The sequence below is a fragment of the Thermobia domestica genome, chromosome 7 (genome assembly GCF_964235325.1).
Source record: "Thermobia domestica chromosome 7, izTheDome1.hap1.1, whole genome shotgun sequence".
Classification (NCBI taxonomy): Eukaryota; Metazoa; Arthropoda; class Insecta; order Zygentoma; family Lepismatidae; genus Thermobia; species Thermobia domestica.
In genome coordinates, this window is record NC_137460.1 from 151,534,786 (window position 1) to 151,553,425 (window position 18,640).

At 36.0% G+C, this 18,640-nt stretch overlaps 1 protein-coding gene across 6 annotated transcripts in view; it reads right to left on the bottom strand.

Annotated features, from left to right (window-relative positions):
* The window catches only part of trio (trio Rho guanine nucleotide exchange factor), a 1,041,517-nt gene that overhangs the window by 658,252 nt on the left and 364,625 nt on the right, over positions 1-18,640 (bottom strand). For all 6 annotated transcript variants that reach the window (XM_081765424.1, XM_081765422.1, XM_081765425.1 and 3 more), the window contains exon 4: positions 4,201-4,393. In XM_081765424.1, the coding sequence (XP_081621550.1) occupies positions 4,201-4,393 (193 nt within the window). The remainder of the gene's footprint in view (positions 1-4,200; positions 4,394-18,640) is intronic.

Below are 18,640 nucleotides of genomic sequence, written 5' to 3' on the forward strand. Positions count from 1 at the left end.
ATATATGAGTGAACTCACATAATAGAAAACACATACGGACTATTGAAAAGTAAGTGTAGTGTTACCTAATTTTCGTGATCAGATAATTATTCTGAACCAAGACAATGATTGGTTTTCTTTCTTTACTCCATTCGATCAATGAACAAAGTATGTCCCAGTTTAAGTGGTACCAAGTTATTAATTTCTTTTCATTTAGATACATTTTTACTCAATATTGACGCACAAATCATCAACAATTTGACGAAGGGTCGTATCTCAAAATCTCACTTTTTTCAGACATAAAGAAAGAACTAATAATTACGTAGACAGGAAAGCAGTTGAATATGTAATAACTCGTTACTTTACTTATTCTAGATAATTGTGATGTGGAATATATGATCAATTATAGCATACTTAACTTTTTCCTCCTCTGCAGAATTATATTTCTTTCTTTATATTTGAAAAAGTGAGATTTTGAGATACGACCCTTCGTCAAATTGTTGACTAAATGTATTCAGAAAGCATCTTATATCTGATCCGTTTGAAATATTGTGACTATCATGATGTGGACTAATTACTCTGGTCTCGAGACTACCCTTACAATCTATACGGGATTGAATATTTTATTCTCATTGCCGAAACACAGTAATATTTGGATCTTATTCTATGTAATGTGCCTTGATGTCTTTTACCTAGAAACTGGCTATAGGCAACACCTGATCCAGGAGTATTTTTAGAAGCTTTGATTTCTTGATACAAGATTTGAAGAATTTCTTCTGAAGCAATTGTGAAGATCATCATGATAAAACAAAAGTCATATGACTGCTAATTATATTTTAAAACCTGGAAATAGGTATGTGGAAAGTAAAGCTGTAACTCCTCAGGTCTAGTTGTGACGCAAGTTTAGTATCTTGCAACTGAGCAGATTTCCTGATTAAATTAACATTCAAATAGTTTACTTAGCGGGATGAAAGTACATGTGATAAAAATTTCAAATTCATTGTACGCAAGGAAAAATTATTGGAACTTCTATAACATTTTTATCTTATTAGAGAATTTTTTAAATACCGAATAAGAAGCCAAAAATAATCATTCGCACCAAATAAAACATTTTACAACAAAATCATAGTTTTTCTTGTAAGTTGTCTACATGCTTAAACACTATAAGAGAACGAGAGTATATCAAAAAGTTCGTACAATCACCTAAAAGGTGACGAACTACGGACCCCTAGGACAAGCATTTTCAGTTAAGTCCTTGTATATTAACCATGCAAATTCTGGACTCGTTAGAGGAACTCTTTCTTTCTTTCTTCCTTTCTTTTTCAGGTAAATCACTGAAGGTGCGATGATTGACAAGCTTGAGGCACGGAGCAGCATTAAGTTCGTCCATCTTCAGGGGCAAATCAGCAAAGCAGGTCCACGAAAAGATTAAAGAAGTCTATGAGGATGACGAAGAGATTAAAGAAATCTATGAGGATGAAAGTCCATCCTATGAAATGGTATCCAAGTGAAAACGGCAATTCCAAACTGGACACATGACCACCGTGGACGCCTTTAGATCTGGAATGCCACTAATAACGCCGCCTTGAAGGGGAAATTTGGGAAGATTATAATGGAAGACAGGAGGAAAACTATTGAAGTGTTGTGTGTGCAATAGGTACGAGTTATGGGTCTGCCTGGAGTATCATTCACAACCAGTTGCATCTTCAGAAAGTGTCAGCACGGTAGGTGCCACAACTCCAGAAGAGAAATCGCGAAGACACTGCAAAAGAAATGTTGCCTCGCTGTGAGGTGGATGAAGAGGACTTTTTCGGTAGACTAGTGACAACGGATGGGATTTGGGTTTATCTTTATGATCCAGAAACAAAGGAAATGAGCAAACAACTGAAACTCCTCCTCCCTCACCCCTAAAAAGGCACGAGTTCAGATAACTGCCGCGAAAGTGATGCTTTCCGTTTTCTGGGACCGTGAAGGGCTCGTCACGACCAATTAAATTACCTACCACAGGGGTACATTATTACTAGCATCTATTACTCCCTTCTCCTGACTAAGTTACGAGAGGAACTGAAGAAGAAACGTCCTAGATTAATTATATAAAAAGGGGTTCTCCTGTTGGAAGTTCAATCCGCCCACGCATCCATGATGGAGGCAGTGGAATTAGGATATGAAATACAGTGTGTTTGAAAAAGAACTCCCAAGTTTTAATGTGTCCTAGAATATGTACAAAGTGACATTCACTATTCTAGTTTGTGCTGCTGGATTCATCGACTCTCCAAGTTTGGCTCCCCTGCAGTTGGCAGGTCTGCTTGACCTTGAAAAGGCACCAGTGCTGATTCTTTAATATGTTTCCTCAGTTCAGTCCAGGGAGGCGTGCAGTTCAGAGCAACTCAGCAACAATGAGTACTCCGCAACAGAAAGCGTAGCGTGTTATTTGGCTTCTGAAAACTAAGTCAGTTATAACAGTGCAACGTAATTTTAGACGTCAGTATGGTGGTGAACCACCTACAGAAAAACTATCCGTCATTGGCTAAAGTCTTTCAAGGAAACCGGTAGTGTTTTAAAAGTAAAATCACCAGTTAGACCGAGAACTTCTGAAGATGTTGAACAGATCCCTGTTTCTTGTGTTTGAAGCCCGAAGTCATTGGCCAGACGTAGTCTACAATTAGGAGTACCTAAAGGTACTATGTATGATGTTGTCCGTAAAAGACTTAAGTTGCGCGCCTACAAATTGCAACTATTACATGAAATTAAACCTACTGATAAAATCGAAAGGTATGAGTATGCTGCTGACTTTCTATTTAACCCCACTGGACTTTTTTTTTCTTTTAGGGCCACATAAAAAATGTTGTATACAGTGAAAAAAATCAGAGACATCAATCATTTACGGGAAAGAATCGTCGCGGTGGTTGAGACAGTTACACCTGAAATGTTGGTGAATACGTGGCGAGAAGTGGAATATCGTCTCGACGTGTGTAGGGCCACAAATGGAACCCACGTTGAAGTCTACCTACATTAAACAAAACTTGAAGGAACTATCTTTCATGATATGTACTCATTGATGTAAGTTTTCATTCATTTCCCAATTAAATTTATACTTAAAACTAGGGAGTTCTTTTTCAAACACCCTATATTACTCCAACCACATACTTACGGGCTTAGCACCAAGTGATTTCTTTCTCTTCTTTGAAATAAAGCGTCCACTCAAAGAACGCCATTTTGACAGTACAAATGACGTCATTTCTGAGGTTGAAGTGTGGCTTCAAACCCAACTGCAGACTTTTATACAACGGGCTTATTGAAAGTAAAGAGACACTCGCAAAAATGTGTCGCTAGGCACGGTGACTACGTAGAAAAGGACTAATATCATCATGGTTTCAGATTTCCCCAGAGTGGATTTCTTCTAGGCGATTTCGCGAACTTTTTGATACCCCCTTGTATGTTACTTAACTGATTAAACAAAATAAATAAATAAAATCGTATTTTCAATCGCGTACAATAGCCAATTGCGAAATCAACTTATTATAGTAGAAAACAATTCTAAACTTACATCGAGCAAACCCGAATGACGACTCTCTCGTTTTTTTTAAATTGCAGAAATGTAATTTAATTTAATTTCCATAGTTTCTATGGCAAGTAAACGGGATAAAATTATCGTGTAACTTAAGTTTAACGTCCATTTCAGCAGCGGGGCTATATGAGATATCATGTAACTTACATATAGTTCACATAACAGCAATGTGGCATGCAATTGAAATAATCATATATTGACATTAGCAATAATTTTGCAATGTAAAACGGTAAAGTATATGAATGAGGTGCATGTTATAATTCACAATTATGTTTTTTTATGTATTAGTCGATTTACAAGAAACTGTTATTTGTATATTGACATATGCTGATTCATGTGTGTCCCGTGCAGTATAAAATAAATATAGGGGGGGAAGAACTTCCCAGACCATATCGGTTTGTGGTGAACATCAATCTCGTGAGTTTTGTAGGGACTCTGCCATCTATTTTCACATTTACATTCCAGCAATTCTTTCAAAATCATTCACCTTTATTAATTATCCGTCTCCTTTAGGCTAAATGGCATAATTATGGGACTGTAAAAAAAAAAACAGTAAACAGCAATATATTTCCCTAAAGTGTAATTCACTAAATAATGGTCATTTTACTATGATACTATATATGAAAAGTGAAAGAAAAGCAAACAGAACTTACTTCAAACTTGTACTTATGACTGCCTAGAGAGGTCCGCTGCTTCTGCCAAAAGTTGTCTGGTTTGATTATATAGGCAATATGCACACTCCCGGGAAAGTGTTCCTGCAGGACTTTCAGGATGGGCTTAACTGTACTCCACGTGGAACCCCGCATGTCTATAACGACCGTGAATCCCTGCTCCCGAACATCCTCACTAGAAGAAAAAATATATACACGTGAATTTTAAAGTAATTATGAATAAATCTATTTATAGTGGTTACAAGTTCATAATAACAATATCAGTATACTTTCCATGTTAAAACATAAATGAAATAGCACAAAACAAACGAAAATTAAAAGTTATTTTCTAGAGTGAATAGGTAATTTAAAACTAGACCCTCATATTGTAAGTATAGGAATCATCTAGCAAAATGCCAATTATACCATATACGAGAAGTTCTCAACAACTATTGTCCCTGTTACAGAAAGAGCTAAACAAAAATATTTTCCTTGTAATATGTTGTACTCTAAAGCTGAAGTATGTATGTCAAAGTTCAGGGCAATGTCATTGATAAGGTAGTGTTTTCTGTTTTCATTAGGGATGGGCACGAGTCGAGTTTCAAGTCGAGTCAAAGGTAATTTTCTCGAGTCGAGTTCCGAGCCGAGTCATTGTTTTGAGGTCGAGTTTCGAGTCGAGTCGAGTTTGATAAATGGCACGCTCGTTTAGCTCGTTTTGAAATCATTGCCTGATTAGACTGCAAAGCGAAAGCTATGAGAAATGTAAGCAATAATGTGGAATATTTTTAGTGTTGCTCATAAGAGCGGATTACTGCAATGAATGCATACAACTTTCGGATGTTGAGTCAAAATTATCTTCTGCATACCATTCACTCGTCCTGACATATTAGCTGCACCATCTTAACACTGGCCGCGGATATTTTCTGCATTCAGGTTGTCTCGTTAAAATAGGTTTGATCGCGAATTCTAATGTTTCCGATTTTGTGCCATGTGGGGCAATCACTCCCATAAATATTTTTTTTTTTTTTTTTTTTTTTTTGAGTTTGATGAGTCAGAGTCAACACAGTACACACAGAGACAACTGATCTTTCTTTGAAATATCAGTCGTGAGTCGGCTATGACTGCATAAAATTGAGACTCTCTAACTTCTGCTACCAAGTCTGTCTGTATTGCATGTGCCATAATCTTCAAGATTTCATTATTTCAATCAGCACTAAGCCAGTAATCCTGTCGATTAATCCATTGCCTGAGAACAGGCACATCCATTTTTCTTTCATCCAGGAGCGACATCAAGCAATGTCCACTGATTGCTTGACCACTGTGAGCTAAGTATCTAAGACTACTAATTATTACAAGCAGCGACTGTCTTCCTTATTCTTGTTGTTTACGAACTTGGTCGGAAAGTAGAGCTGAAATATGTGTTCTGTTTCTGTACTCATATCTTAAACGAACGGAACGACAATGGACTTCGCATTTTTCATGTGCTCTGAATTATTAATCCTACCTCATACATTTTTAATCCTCACTATAAAACTTACTACACTCTGCATATTGTTTGTAAGAACATTAATTTCACTTTATAGAAAATATATTTAAATTTCCTATTACTTATTTAAACTGTTATATTTTTAAACTTTAAAATCTCGCTCAACTACTCGTTTCACATTGCAGACTTAAGATTACTTAAACGACAATTTTTAAAGAATTTACACTGTTTTGAAAATGTAGACCAATGGAAATAAAGAAAATTTTTAATTCTTTTTCCTAAATCATTCTGTCTAACATGGGGTGAGAAAAAAGGCCCGGTCCCATGTCTCCAAGAGAAAGAAGAATCTGGAATAGAGAATTTTTTCACATTAGCATAGAAAGCAAAATTTAGTTCATATAATCACTGTTGTGTGATGTTTTTACAGTCTGAAAGTGAGGGGGCAAAACGAGTATATTGCTCCCTCTAAAAGTTTTAGGGGGCAGCTTCCCCCTTGCCCCCTCTCGTTCCGGCGCACCTGCTTGTATACCAAGAGAAGTTCTATCACCATATCAAGTTTGATCCAGATGAGATGAGTTGGAATGATTGATTGTTGTTTCCAAAAATGTAACCCCAAATTTGATGGCCCATAACTGAGGAGCCCTAAATTTTACACACTTACATAGTAGGTCAATGTCTATCTATATACAAAGTTTCATCCAGATCGGACGAGTTCAGTTGAAAGAAAACGATACGAAAGGGCGAAACAATACTAATTATGTAATTGAAAGTATATATCATATCAATTCATCCCATACAACGACTTAAGAATTTAAAGGTGCATTTTGAAAAAATGAAATCTAAGTTTTACGTCCCACGGTTATGCCGGTTAGGCTAAAGGAGACAGTGATGATGATAAATTAATGAAATGGTGAAATGAAGAGAGTGGGAGGAAACGGAAGAACCCCGAGAAAACCCACGAGCACGATATTTGTCCACCACAAAGTCCACACGGCGCGAGCTGGGATAGAACCAGGGACCCCAAACACCGGAGGTGGACGCTCTATCACTGAGCCACTGCGCCCCCCTAAATGTGTATTTTGAATAATTACTTTATATTACTGTGTTATTTTCCAGAGAGTTTTTGATATAAGTGTGGTATTTCAATAAAACAAATCGTATAACACTCATATCACAGCAACTGATCGTTGCAAATAAAGATGTTTGTATTTGAGTCATCTAGTAATGACTTCAAGAAAAATCACAACAATAAAACCAAGCAACGCTCGTTGAATATTATTATTAAACATCTCTTCTGTCGTATTATACACTACGTTGCCTTAACCTTACTCAGTAAACAAATACATGAATAAATCACTCCAAAGATGTTCTCAACCAAGTCTTATATTGGAAAGCAGAGAGACAGATTAAAGTGGGCCCTTGACGGTACAAGTATCAGAAAAACACAATTTTCGTTTCCGTGAAGACTTTTTTTTCTTTCTTTTCAACATACGGGAAACGTTTGTCGATTTCCTGTTCCAATCAAGATCGACCTCTAGAGTTCGAAACTTTTCCAATACTTGATCCGCTTCAGTGCCCCATCTCTCTTCATATAGAAAGTCCGTCTTGCTACGACAAACTATGTCCTAACCTCAAGAACTTCAATTGGCTTAGTTGTTTGCACTCTCGGCTTTAGTACGGAAGATTCAAATTCCATTCTCGGCTAATGTATATGGTTCGGTCTTATGCGTACTTCCACGCTGAAATCAACTACATTCCAAAGACGACAAATTCCAAGTAATGAAAGTAAAGAAAAGAGTTACAGCTTCACTACTATCCACACAACTCTGTGTAAGTATGTGTGTGAGCAATTCAATAACAGATTAAATGAACTAACTTCTGTTATCAGACTTTTCGTATAATGCAAAAATTTGAGTGCCTGACAATCACGATATCATAAATTGTCTGCCCATATCACTAACCTAGTAAGAAAATGTCTGGAAACAGTTATTAATTTGTTTACTACCATTTTATAGATGTTATCTCAGTCACTTTCTAATATAATGATAGTACACTTCGTTTGATTCCCATATTAAGCTATAGATCCACTTTTCATAGTTATTCACGGAAACACGAAAAACTCTACATAAACAAACCAGAACTGTTAAAAAACAAAGGGTCAATAAACGGAAACAAATAACACAGTAAAAGTAAATAAATAAAATATCTTAATTTCCGTAGAGATATTATGAGATATTGAAGATACGGAAAGATTTGTTTTCAATATACCATTATACAGGGTGGCCCAGAAGTAGGTATACAGTACCGTACTGATCAGCTCATGCATTTTATATCATTTCTTATTGTTATCCGTCAGGTAGACTTAGTTTCTTTATTATTTGTTTTTAATGTGTGTTTACTTACATCTTAAGCTCGGAAGAGCCGAAGCAAATAAACCCATAAACTAGAATTTTATACTTGATCAATGCAGGGGTGTATACCTACTTTTGGGCCACCCAGTATTTTTCCATAACTGAGTCGAACTACCTAAATAGAATTAACAGTTATATTTCAACCATAAATACATATTATTTCATAGATATTTTTTATAAAAAGGCCTTGTGTCCATCTTAAACACAAATTAAACATAATTTTCTTACAAGGCTGTCTATATTCTTTATTATAAATTAACGAGAAATGTTACAGAGTTGGAGTAGTAGTCTGAAGAAGGAAGTGATATACTTCCGAAACTGTAACATTTCTCGTTAATTTATAATAAAGAATATAGACAGCCTTGTAAGAAAGTTATGTTTAATATTATTTCAATCAATTTTATGAAATATATTTATCTACTTTCTCATTTCTTATTTAGGAGCATACGAAAATATCTACTGAAAATAAAATTCCAGAATTATTATTATTATTACTTACTCTTCCACCCTCCCTCCATGACAGGAATAAATAAAACACTAACTACACTGTATCCCACTCGCTACCTTACTCTGCACTTTGCTAGCAGTTCGAATAGTAATTAAGATACCGCAATGAAATTTCAACTGGACTAATCTTAGTGTGAGGAAGAATATAGCTACTATTGGCGTTCGGGTAGTGACGGATCCAGGGGAAGGGTTGTAGAGACAACCCTCCCCCAAAGGCTCGCTATTTAGTATCACATCACAATTATTATAGGATAACACACAAAATCTACGGACAAATTTTGTATATTATTAATTATATTATGTGTTGAAAATTTATATTATAACTACTTCTATAAAAATAGGGCAACTTTATTCTATTTTGATGTAAAACTCCTTACTTCGAGACTACGTTCATCGTCCCAAAGACGAAGCGTCTCCTCTGAATGACCCTTCCTGCATACGCTACTGGGTTCGGGCAGAACTGAACACAATGCACCGTATTTTGGAAAGTTCTAGCCTGCTTGTTCCCCAAGAACTATCTAAATTTCAGTATGGGGGGGGGGGGGTAATGTAAGTAACGAAGTTATGTATTTACTCACGTCATGACATGAGCCAGAGGTAAGAACGATGGCATATAAAAGAATGGTTAAGTTCAAGCGAAATATCGATAAAAAGTACGGGCCACGTTTCTATTTCTTAAACCATATTATATTGCACTTATTGTGGAAAAAATAATTTATGAAATATTAAAAAATTATATAAGACTTTTTCGGATAGCAAACTTGCCTTTGTGGAATTTTCATGAAAAATAATCTGAAGACCTGAAGTAAATTAAGATTAACTAAGTGCAATTTGAACAGTTTTGAGATAATGATGTTTTTCCTCGAGAATTTGTGCCGTGCAAATACACATACTACGCATAGGTTTGGCGCTTAGATTCGAATATATACTTAAACTGGCTTGGCCCATAGATCATCATTCCGGTTATAACTCGAAACTTTAGAAAATGGCATTTAGATCGAAATTTACTTCAGGTCTTCATCTACTATTGCGCTATTAATAAAATATCTACGAAATATGAACAAAATTGACTGAGCAGTATTTGAGAAAATTGACCCAAATACTCACCTACAATCTATTAATTATAAATTATGGAATTTTTTAAAAAGAAGAGATTACTTTCCATATTGTAGGATTGTTAATGAAACATTCGCAACTTAAATATACAGAAAATCGCCTATGTCGTTTTTGAGAAAATCGTCTGAAAAGAACTTAAAACCAAAAGTAATTTGCACCTTGAAGACTTCTTCCAGAAAATAACTTACACTGTATTATAGTGCACGTAACTAAATATTGGTTTACAAAATATAAACAAAATTGTTTGAACCTTCTCACCAAAATATAATTTTCGATATTTACTATCCAGTAAACTACACTTATTTTGAGGCAGGAAGGAAATTCGAAAACCCTTCCTCGAGAATCTTACGAAAACTTGAAAATTTGGTCCATATACGCTAAACGGAATGGGCTCTAGGGACGTTTACATAAATCGAGACAAACGAACAGACATCCAAAAATAACTTTATGGCATGAAGAAGCAGTGAATCATGCACATCCGTTGAAATCTCGAGTTTGATTATTTTTCAACTATTACCATACTTTCTTCTCTTCTACTGTCGCTCGAAAGTAAACAAAAAACCAAAGGATAAAGAAACAAAACTAAAAATAAAATAGACAAAATGAAGAATCGTTAAAAATATAAGTAAGGAGTTAAATACAGTTACAAGTATTATAAACACTAGATTTTTAAGATTACATGTACCATATTAACATGTCTCTGTCTCTACTAACGTCGTCTTATTATCTAGCTCCATACATCACTATAGTGTTCCCCTTCCTCTTTTTCCTTCTACCAAGCACACACAAGCACATGAAAGTTATGTGTATACCCTCTGAACCAACAACAAGGGATATTCTTAAAATGACTAATATAATTGAAGTAAAACTGTTTGTAATGTTCTTTAAATACTGAGCAATGTGATTAATATATCATTCACTCCATCCACATGGCTTTAAAAAGAAAAGTCAAATTTTGTTTTAACATTTTGTGTTATGTTATATTATTTTGATAACATCAAAAGTTCTCCATTTTCTGTTAGATGTTCATTCAGGAGGAAAATTGAACTGATGTAGGAATACCAGGACAATATACCATTAGCATCACTGTATCATCGATTTAGAAGTCTCTGTCAATATGTAGGTAGAACCCATATACTCAGAGAACAGTCTGAGACATTCTGACGCAGCTGTTGAAGTGCACAACCCATTCTTCGTTGCTCGTAGTCGTGCCTTATCAACAGAAGGCGAAGAAACCACTCTTGAGATTTGCATTGTAAGTGGTCGCTTCTTTCGTTGCCGCAAGGGTTTTTTTCTCTACGTTAAAGTGGTTTGCATTGCAACTTCTCCCGCGTGCAAAGATAACTTCTCTTTCTCCTCTCTCCCGTCTGCTTTCCGCGAAGTTAAAATAGCAATGTTAGCTGTTTGCTGCAAATTTCCCACGTTCTAATTTCATTCGCAAACACGCTTGCTGCCTCTTGTGTTACGACATAGTATTTACAAAATTCACAACAAATAAAATTGCGTTTATTGTAGAATCACAACTTGCAAAACGGTATAATGTCAACACCAAGTATTATTTTGATAGAATGTTATTTTTATGTAAATTATATTAGACTACCATATTGGGCAAGTACAATTAATGCTCTTGTACTGTGAAGGAGTGGTTTATAGTTTGATTCTCATATCCAGATTGTCAAAATTAAACTCAATCAGAAATTCTAGTGTGAAATCACCAACATTAGTTAATGTCTAGTCTAATTGTACAGTATCGTCAAACATGGAATTCCCCTTGGGCAAATATCCCAAACTGGTTTATGGCCTGTCTCGGAGATAAATGGTTAGCTACATGTACAGGATGTTAAAAGTCCAGCAATATCCTTTAATTTGTAAGAACTTGGCGGAGGGCGATGATACGTGGGAGGCAGGGATACATCAGATAGCAGTAGTTTGCATCACAGCTGCCATCTCGAAAGCCACCATCCTGGATCTCGCTACAAAGTTTCGTATAGAAAGGGACATGCAGCACATGAAGTGCTGTTTCATTTTATGGGTTGTTGTTCTGTCGTTCAGGTGATGAAATCTGCCCTTCAAGAATGGGACGAAATTGTTCTTCTAAGTGGCGAGCGCAGTGCCAAAGTTGTCTCAGCTGATTAAACAGCACCGGAAATCGTTGCATTTTTCGTCAAGAGCTCCAAACGCAATACCCGGCGTTTGGAATCCATTTCGGGAGTATCAGAGGTCCATACACTTGGTGTTACATACGGACAACTGGTACTTCAAACTACAAATACTAAAGTTTTTAACCGAGGATGACTCAGAAAGGGGATACAATGTGCAAATTGAGCTTTGGACTAGTGCAATGAGGATCACGTGTTCCCGAACACTGTTCTTTTTAATGATGAAGCTTCTTCTTTTACCAACGGCGGCGTAAAAAAAATAGAAGCATCTTTATTATCCGGATAGCAATCCACCGTGGACTTAACTCCTGTAAGAAGTCGGTGCATCAGAGGTAACTGCGTGATGTGGGATATGGAGGACCGAACTGAGGGGCCCATTTTCTTCTCTGCGAACATACCTGGAAATAGTTCAGAAAAAGGCTTTTCCGTCACTGCTAAATAACAAGCGATTTCCCAGCTTTTTTCACTAGTATGACACGTCTTTACCCTATGTGTCATCGACAGTCGTTGAACGAGTAGTTACTGACTAGATATTGGTCGGAGAGGACCTGGTAAAGTAGCCATTCCTGTTCCCCGGATCTTATGCTCATTAACATTTACCTCTGGAATCACCTGAAAGTCATATTCTATCAAGAAAAAAAAAAATCACCAATGTCCTACATCTCCAATCAATGGATTTCCCAAGCATGTTACTGTGAACCCTTCAGTATTAATGCGTTCTTACGAATTAACAAAAACGTCTTGCATCATGTATTGCATATGCCAGAGGATACTATATGTGAAATTCAACAGTCGACAACCTAACAAATTCCGGCGAATGAAATAATAATAATAATAATAATAATAATAATAATAATAATAATAATAATAATAATAATAATAATAATAATAATAATAAAATAATAATAACTGCACATTCGTACTCCCGAGTAAAATTCATCTCAAACTATATGATTCGTGCTTTCTTTCCTTCTTGAAACTTTGCAGCTAAGTCCATCCATTCTTGTTTAATGTAGCTCATCTAATCACCACGTCTCAGACATTATCGTCCTCTCTTGTACAGTTTTCAAATTAAAAAGATAGTGCACGACTTTTTCCTCACTTTGTATTTCTCATTCTATGTCAGACTGAAACCTCTCATCGGAGTTTACAGAACCCGAATATGTTCCTTTTTAGAATCAAGGCTATAGGAGAGACTGTTTCTCAAACATCAATAGTGCTGACGAAGAATGATGCTAAACTCGAACGATTTAATGTAACAAAACTAGTTTGTCAATATGAGCATTTTTAAAGCATGCAGAACGCTTTAATACAAACTGTTCGGAAAGCACAGAAGCCGATATCACTCCTGATATTTTCTTATTGGATAACTGCAAAATTAATCATACTTGTACATGAATAAATTACATTACTGATGAGATCATGGCGAAACAATGGCTCCGGTACTTTCCTTAGTTCTCGCGAAGAATTGGTTTCCATACTTGTATTTGCAGGTCAATGTTGACGATTAGAATGCAAACAAAGGTACCCTTAAAAAGTAATAGCATAACATTTAGTGTTACTACCCCAGAAAGATCACATTCTGCTAAATAGCATGCGATTTGGCTCCTATATTTCAATTGCTAAGCTCCAAACAGATCTACAGAGAAATGCAAGGAAGTTACGTAATGTAACCCATTACAATATGTATGTGCTGAAGATTGTCAATCTGGATGTTTAACTAGCATACGTGCTGACACGATGAAGACTGGTCATTTCATCCACTTCTAACATTAAGAAATTTATTCTTAAAAAAACGAGTTACTGCCATAAAATCTTGACTTTCCACCGATAATCGAGCCCGGAACACGCGCATTGAATGAGGGCTAGCTTTCTTTTAGCCCACGGAGCTCAAACCTTAATACACACTATCATTAAGTGAAAGTCTGTACGGAGTCATGTCACACTTGAAGGAGATTGTAACTTCAGAATAAGGACCGCCTACAAATGCAAATTAAAGGACTTTTCTATCAAATAAAAAGCGTTCGGGAAATACCGCCACTTCCTATCCTCTCATTCAATAAACCAACGATTTTTTTTTTTTTTTTTTTTTTTTTTTTGTCCCTCTCCCTTCTCTTTCAAGTATTTGTTTATTCGGGTCGGGTTGTTCTTGGAAGAAAAGAAGGGAAAGGTTGGAAAGCAGACTCAATTCTATTTTCTATTTGGTGATTCAGCGGCAACTTCCATGGGGCCAATTTAATTTTCTTTCTCTTGTGGGAAAGTGCTCCGAGGGTAAAATTAATAAAATCCACAACAGAGCCACAAGTGGTTCGCCAGGTTTTAACCGCAAATCGAAAATCCCTACTCTCGCTCTCTGACAATTCCGTTGCCAATGCTTTCAAAGATACGTCTCCCTCTCTCCTTCTGGGTCTTAACATGAAAATGTTAGGAAACGTAAAAACTTCTTATATATCAGTGATGCGAATAAATCGGAAATCGATCAACATTGGAACTATGAATACATAAACGTTAATATCCTCTTTCAACAATAATTTTGTTCATTTTGCTGGACGCTCTCAGTTTTTAACTTTGAATAACTTACTAATAGTAATAATAGCCTAACCAAAGCTAATACTTATTACAGGGTTCACAATGAAAAATCTATTATTAATTTACTTGATTTTCCACGACCAAGTTAGTTCTCGTTAACCTATGACACAGCAAACACTGTCATTTAAGGTTAAGTTTAGGGGGAAAAACATTTTTTAAATCAACCTTCACTATCCCCATAGCCGTCGAATACTCTCATTTTTACTTTTTAAACACAGTATAAGCTTACTATCTTACAATACGTACTTAATACAAGTCGAATTTCCTGTGTTTGGAATGCAATTAAACACTAGTACCAAAGTAAACGAGCAAACTAATAATAATTACACAAATTCAACCTCTTCTCATTCAGAACACGCTTATAAATAGACAAGTTAACATATTATCATTTGATTAATATCTCAATCAACAAATCTAACTTATTTGTTCTCTTCCATTGGAATTTTCGTTTAATTTGTTCTTTTTCTTTTAAAGCTTGAAATTTTAGCATCATCCTGCGCTCTTCAAGCTTCTATATTTCTGAAGATAACTTTATATTTTCAGTCTTTTTCTTATTTTCCTTTTGAATCTGTCTTGATTGTTTGAAGTGTTCTTTACGTCTTCTGATAGCTTCCCCCCCTTCCCAAAAATCCCTGACAGTCTATTATTTGTAAAATATAGCGATTTCTCTGACTTTCATGAAGCATTTTCCTGACTTTCTCTGACTCATTTTAATTTCAATAAATTTCAGTAGTAGTGTGAACAATGTACTAATGTATTAATAATATTATTAACTTCTGTAACCGTCTCGGCAATTTATCACCACGTTCATCGGACACATGATGATAATATCTGATGAAGGGAATATATAGAGTGTATCTTAATGTAACAAACGTCTGGAGGTGATTTATGACACCAAGATAATTGAAAAAAAAAAAAGAGGTCCTATGAAAATATAGCATATTGGGCATATTGGCAGTGCCAGAGAGGGCCAAAAACATGGGGACAGTAGGTTCGAAGTGGTAAATATTGAGGTGTAGAGAGGTTACATTGATTCTTTCCATATGGAAGTGAAAGTCTATACACGTTAACACTAGCACCACTTATTAACATAACAATCGATGTAACTGCTTGATGGACTTGTAGAGCAATCCTAATGGTTCAGTTATTCTACGACGTTGCTACATAGTGAAATATTTAATTCCTCACAGCGGTTGAAGGGAGCTCCGGAGGATATACTATTATATAGCATTTTCGCTTTATTTTGGCCATTTTGACCTGAAAAATTGCGCTCTGTTGTCCGTGGGCGCAATCGTAGAACACAACCTGGTCAAAAATTTTGTCCGAAAATGTACGAAAAATGCTTGAGTCAGAAAGTATGAAAATAATTTAGTATTGTTGCGAAACCCTAATGTTGGCTGCATATATATCATCATTAGTGCTCTGTTTACTGCAAAGTGAAGATGGAGTATGAAGAGAAAGAAGATCGTGTTGCAGTTTTGGCCGTACATAAGTGTGGACATCATCCGACAACCATTTTTAAGTTACTGCAGAAACTTTAACATTACACAGAAATTCGTTTATCGCACCATATAGCGATATAATGAAACATCATGTGTTGAGGACAAGTCTCGCATTAGGCGCACTACCGTAATGCGTTCAAACTTTAAGGACGTTTCGTCAGGCTTGCCGTAGAAAACGCCCGATTTCAATTTCAGGTTTAATAGAAAATAAGAACGGGAATGTAGTAAGCAAGAGAAGTTTTAGGAATATGGAAAGAATATGCTTATCACTTATATGAGACTAGGGATACACCATGTGGCATAGATGTTGAAGTAGAAAATTAAGTACACGAGGATAATTTTACGACAATGAAGGGATTCACTATTCTTCGGGACGATTTTGAAAAAGCTACATTCGAGGTTAGGAATCGAAAGGTAACCAGGATAGATAATATACCAATCGAATATATTAAGAATATGGGAGACAAGGGCAAAAAAGAATTGTTCCGACTCCTCAATGAAATATATGAAACAGAAGAATGAACAAAAGACTTCTTGTAGACGATCATGACACCGAAGTGGTCAAGAAATCGAACCTAGAAAGATGTGAGAGGATCATAAAAGTATTAGTCACATATCTCATGCAGCAAAAAATTTGCTTCGAATCCTGAACAGAAGGTTGTGTGGAAGAAGAAATGAACAAATTGAGGTGAAACAGTTCGGGTTCAGGAGAGGTAACAGTACAAGAGTTGCAACTGGATTATCGGGGAAAATTTTATAGAAAAAGGAAAACAGGTGTATGATGTATTTATTGATCTAGAAAAGAATTTTGACTGTGTGAATTGGGAATTGTTGAGAGTTCTCAAGAAGGTTGGATTGGAATGAAAAAAATCGAAGACTCATAAGAAACTTATATATAAATCAAGTAGGTGTTAAAACAGAACAGGAAATGACAGAGGAGAGTGCAATTGGAAAGGGAGTTCGGCACGGTTGCTATTTCTCGCCAACATTGTTTAATATCTAATTAGAGAAGATAATGAGAAAGAGCCTACATAACGAATACGGTATTTCTGTAGGTGGTAGAATGACTCGGTAGATACGGTTTGCAGATGATATGGCGCTTGTTGCGGAATCTGAAAACGAAGTCAATAAGATATTGGAAAACTTCAGGAAGGGTTTTGAAGAATATGGGATGAAAACAAATGTTAGAACGACAACAGCTATGGTGATTGGAAAGAAACGATCGGTGTCAAATATATAAGTAGGAGGGAAGAAAATAAAACAGTTGACTAGTTTTCAATACCCGGGTAGTGTTATTAGTGATGATATGAGGTGTGAATGTGAAACAAAAGCAAGAATAGCGATGACGAAAGAAGCCTTTAGGAGAAAGAAAATACTATTTTGTGGAGCCTTGAACAAGGAGTTGAGAAAAAGACTCATAAAATGTTTCGCGTGTAGTATTGCGCTATAAGGGTCAGAACCATGAACATTACGCAAAACAGAATAAGAAATGACTGCAATCCATCAAAATGTAGTAATGGAAAGGACTAGCTGGGTCGATTGGAAAATGAATGAGTGGGTATTAGAAATGGTGGGGGAGAAAAGAATAACTTTAGATGTTGTTGAAAAGAAGAAACTGTTGGGACATTGGCTGAGTAAGAACTGTATCATGAGAGACGTGCTAAACGGTATGGCGTCAGGAAAGAGAGGGGAGAGCGAAGGAGGCTATAATTTGATGGACGATATCAAAGCAGAAAAAAATTATGTGGAGACGAAGAGGTTAGCTTAAGACCATGGAGCATGGAAGTTTTTCAGTTGCGGACTGACATGCCAATAATGGCAGAATACCTATGATGATGATGATGATGATGATTTATAGAACATCCCCTGCTTTGTCAGCTCATACATTCTTACTGATTTCAATCACGTTACAGATTCAGTTTTTTCGCAGAACATTGATTTATTACACAGGCCGACGTTTTTAAACTTTTGAAAAGTTACAGAAACAAAATCATTGATTCTGGCTAATTTTAGGTCCCTGGATATGAATATGATATTCATTTTACTACACTAGCTCGCATTTTGGTGTAACGCATAGTTGCCAGACTTACCATAATAGGGAAATGAGCTATCATGAAGTGTACCGGCCAATGAGCTGTTTGCGTGCCGAAAGAGAATCATCTTCATTTCGACAGTTGGTCAAGAACGACATTCAGTTTTTAAAATTCTTAAAATTAATTTATTGAATCAAACCAATTAAAAAACTATATATTCTGCTTGTGTATTAGCACTAAAAAACTATATATATTCTGTTAGTGTAGGCCTATTAGCATTTACATACACAGAGTAATTTATAAAGTCTAATGTTTAGAGCTGCAAATAACACCACCTGCTTTACTTTTTTCTTTTATGAAATGTTGGGTCCTCTATCTTCACTGACCAGCAAATCCCCCATCATTGCAGGGTCCCAACGTCCTTGATATCGAGTTTCCATCGTTCTTATACCCTGGTGGAACCGTTCTCCCATTTCGTCGCTTACATCTGCAAGATTTTCTGGAAAGAAGTTGAGGTGGGAGTGCAGAAAGTGGATTTTCAAAGACATGCGACATCCCAGAGCTTCATATGCGACCAGAAGTTGCTGCACCAGAGTCTCGTAATTTTGAGCTTTAGTTTTGCCCAAAAAACCTTTTACAA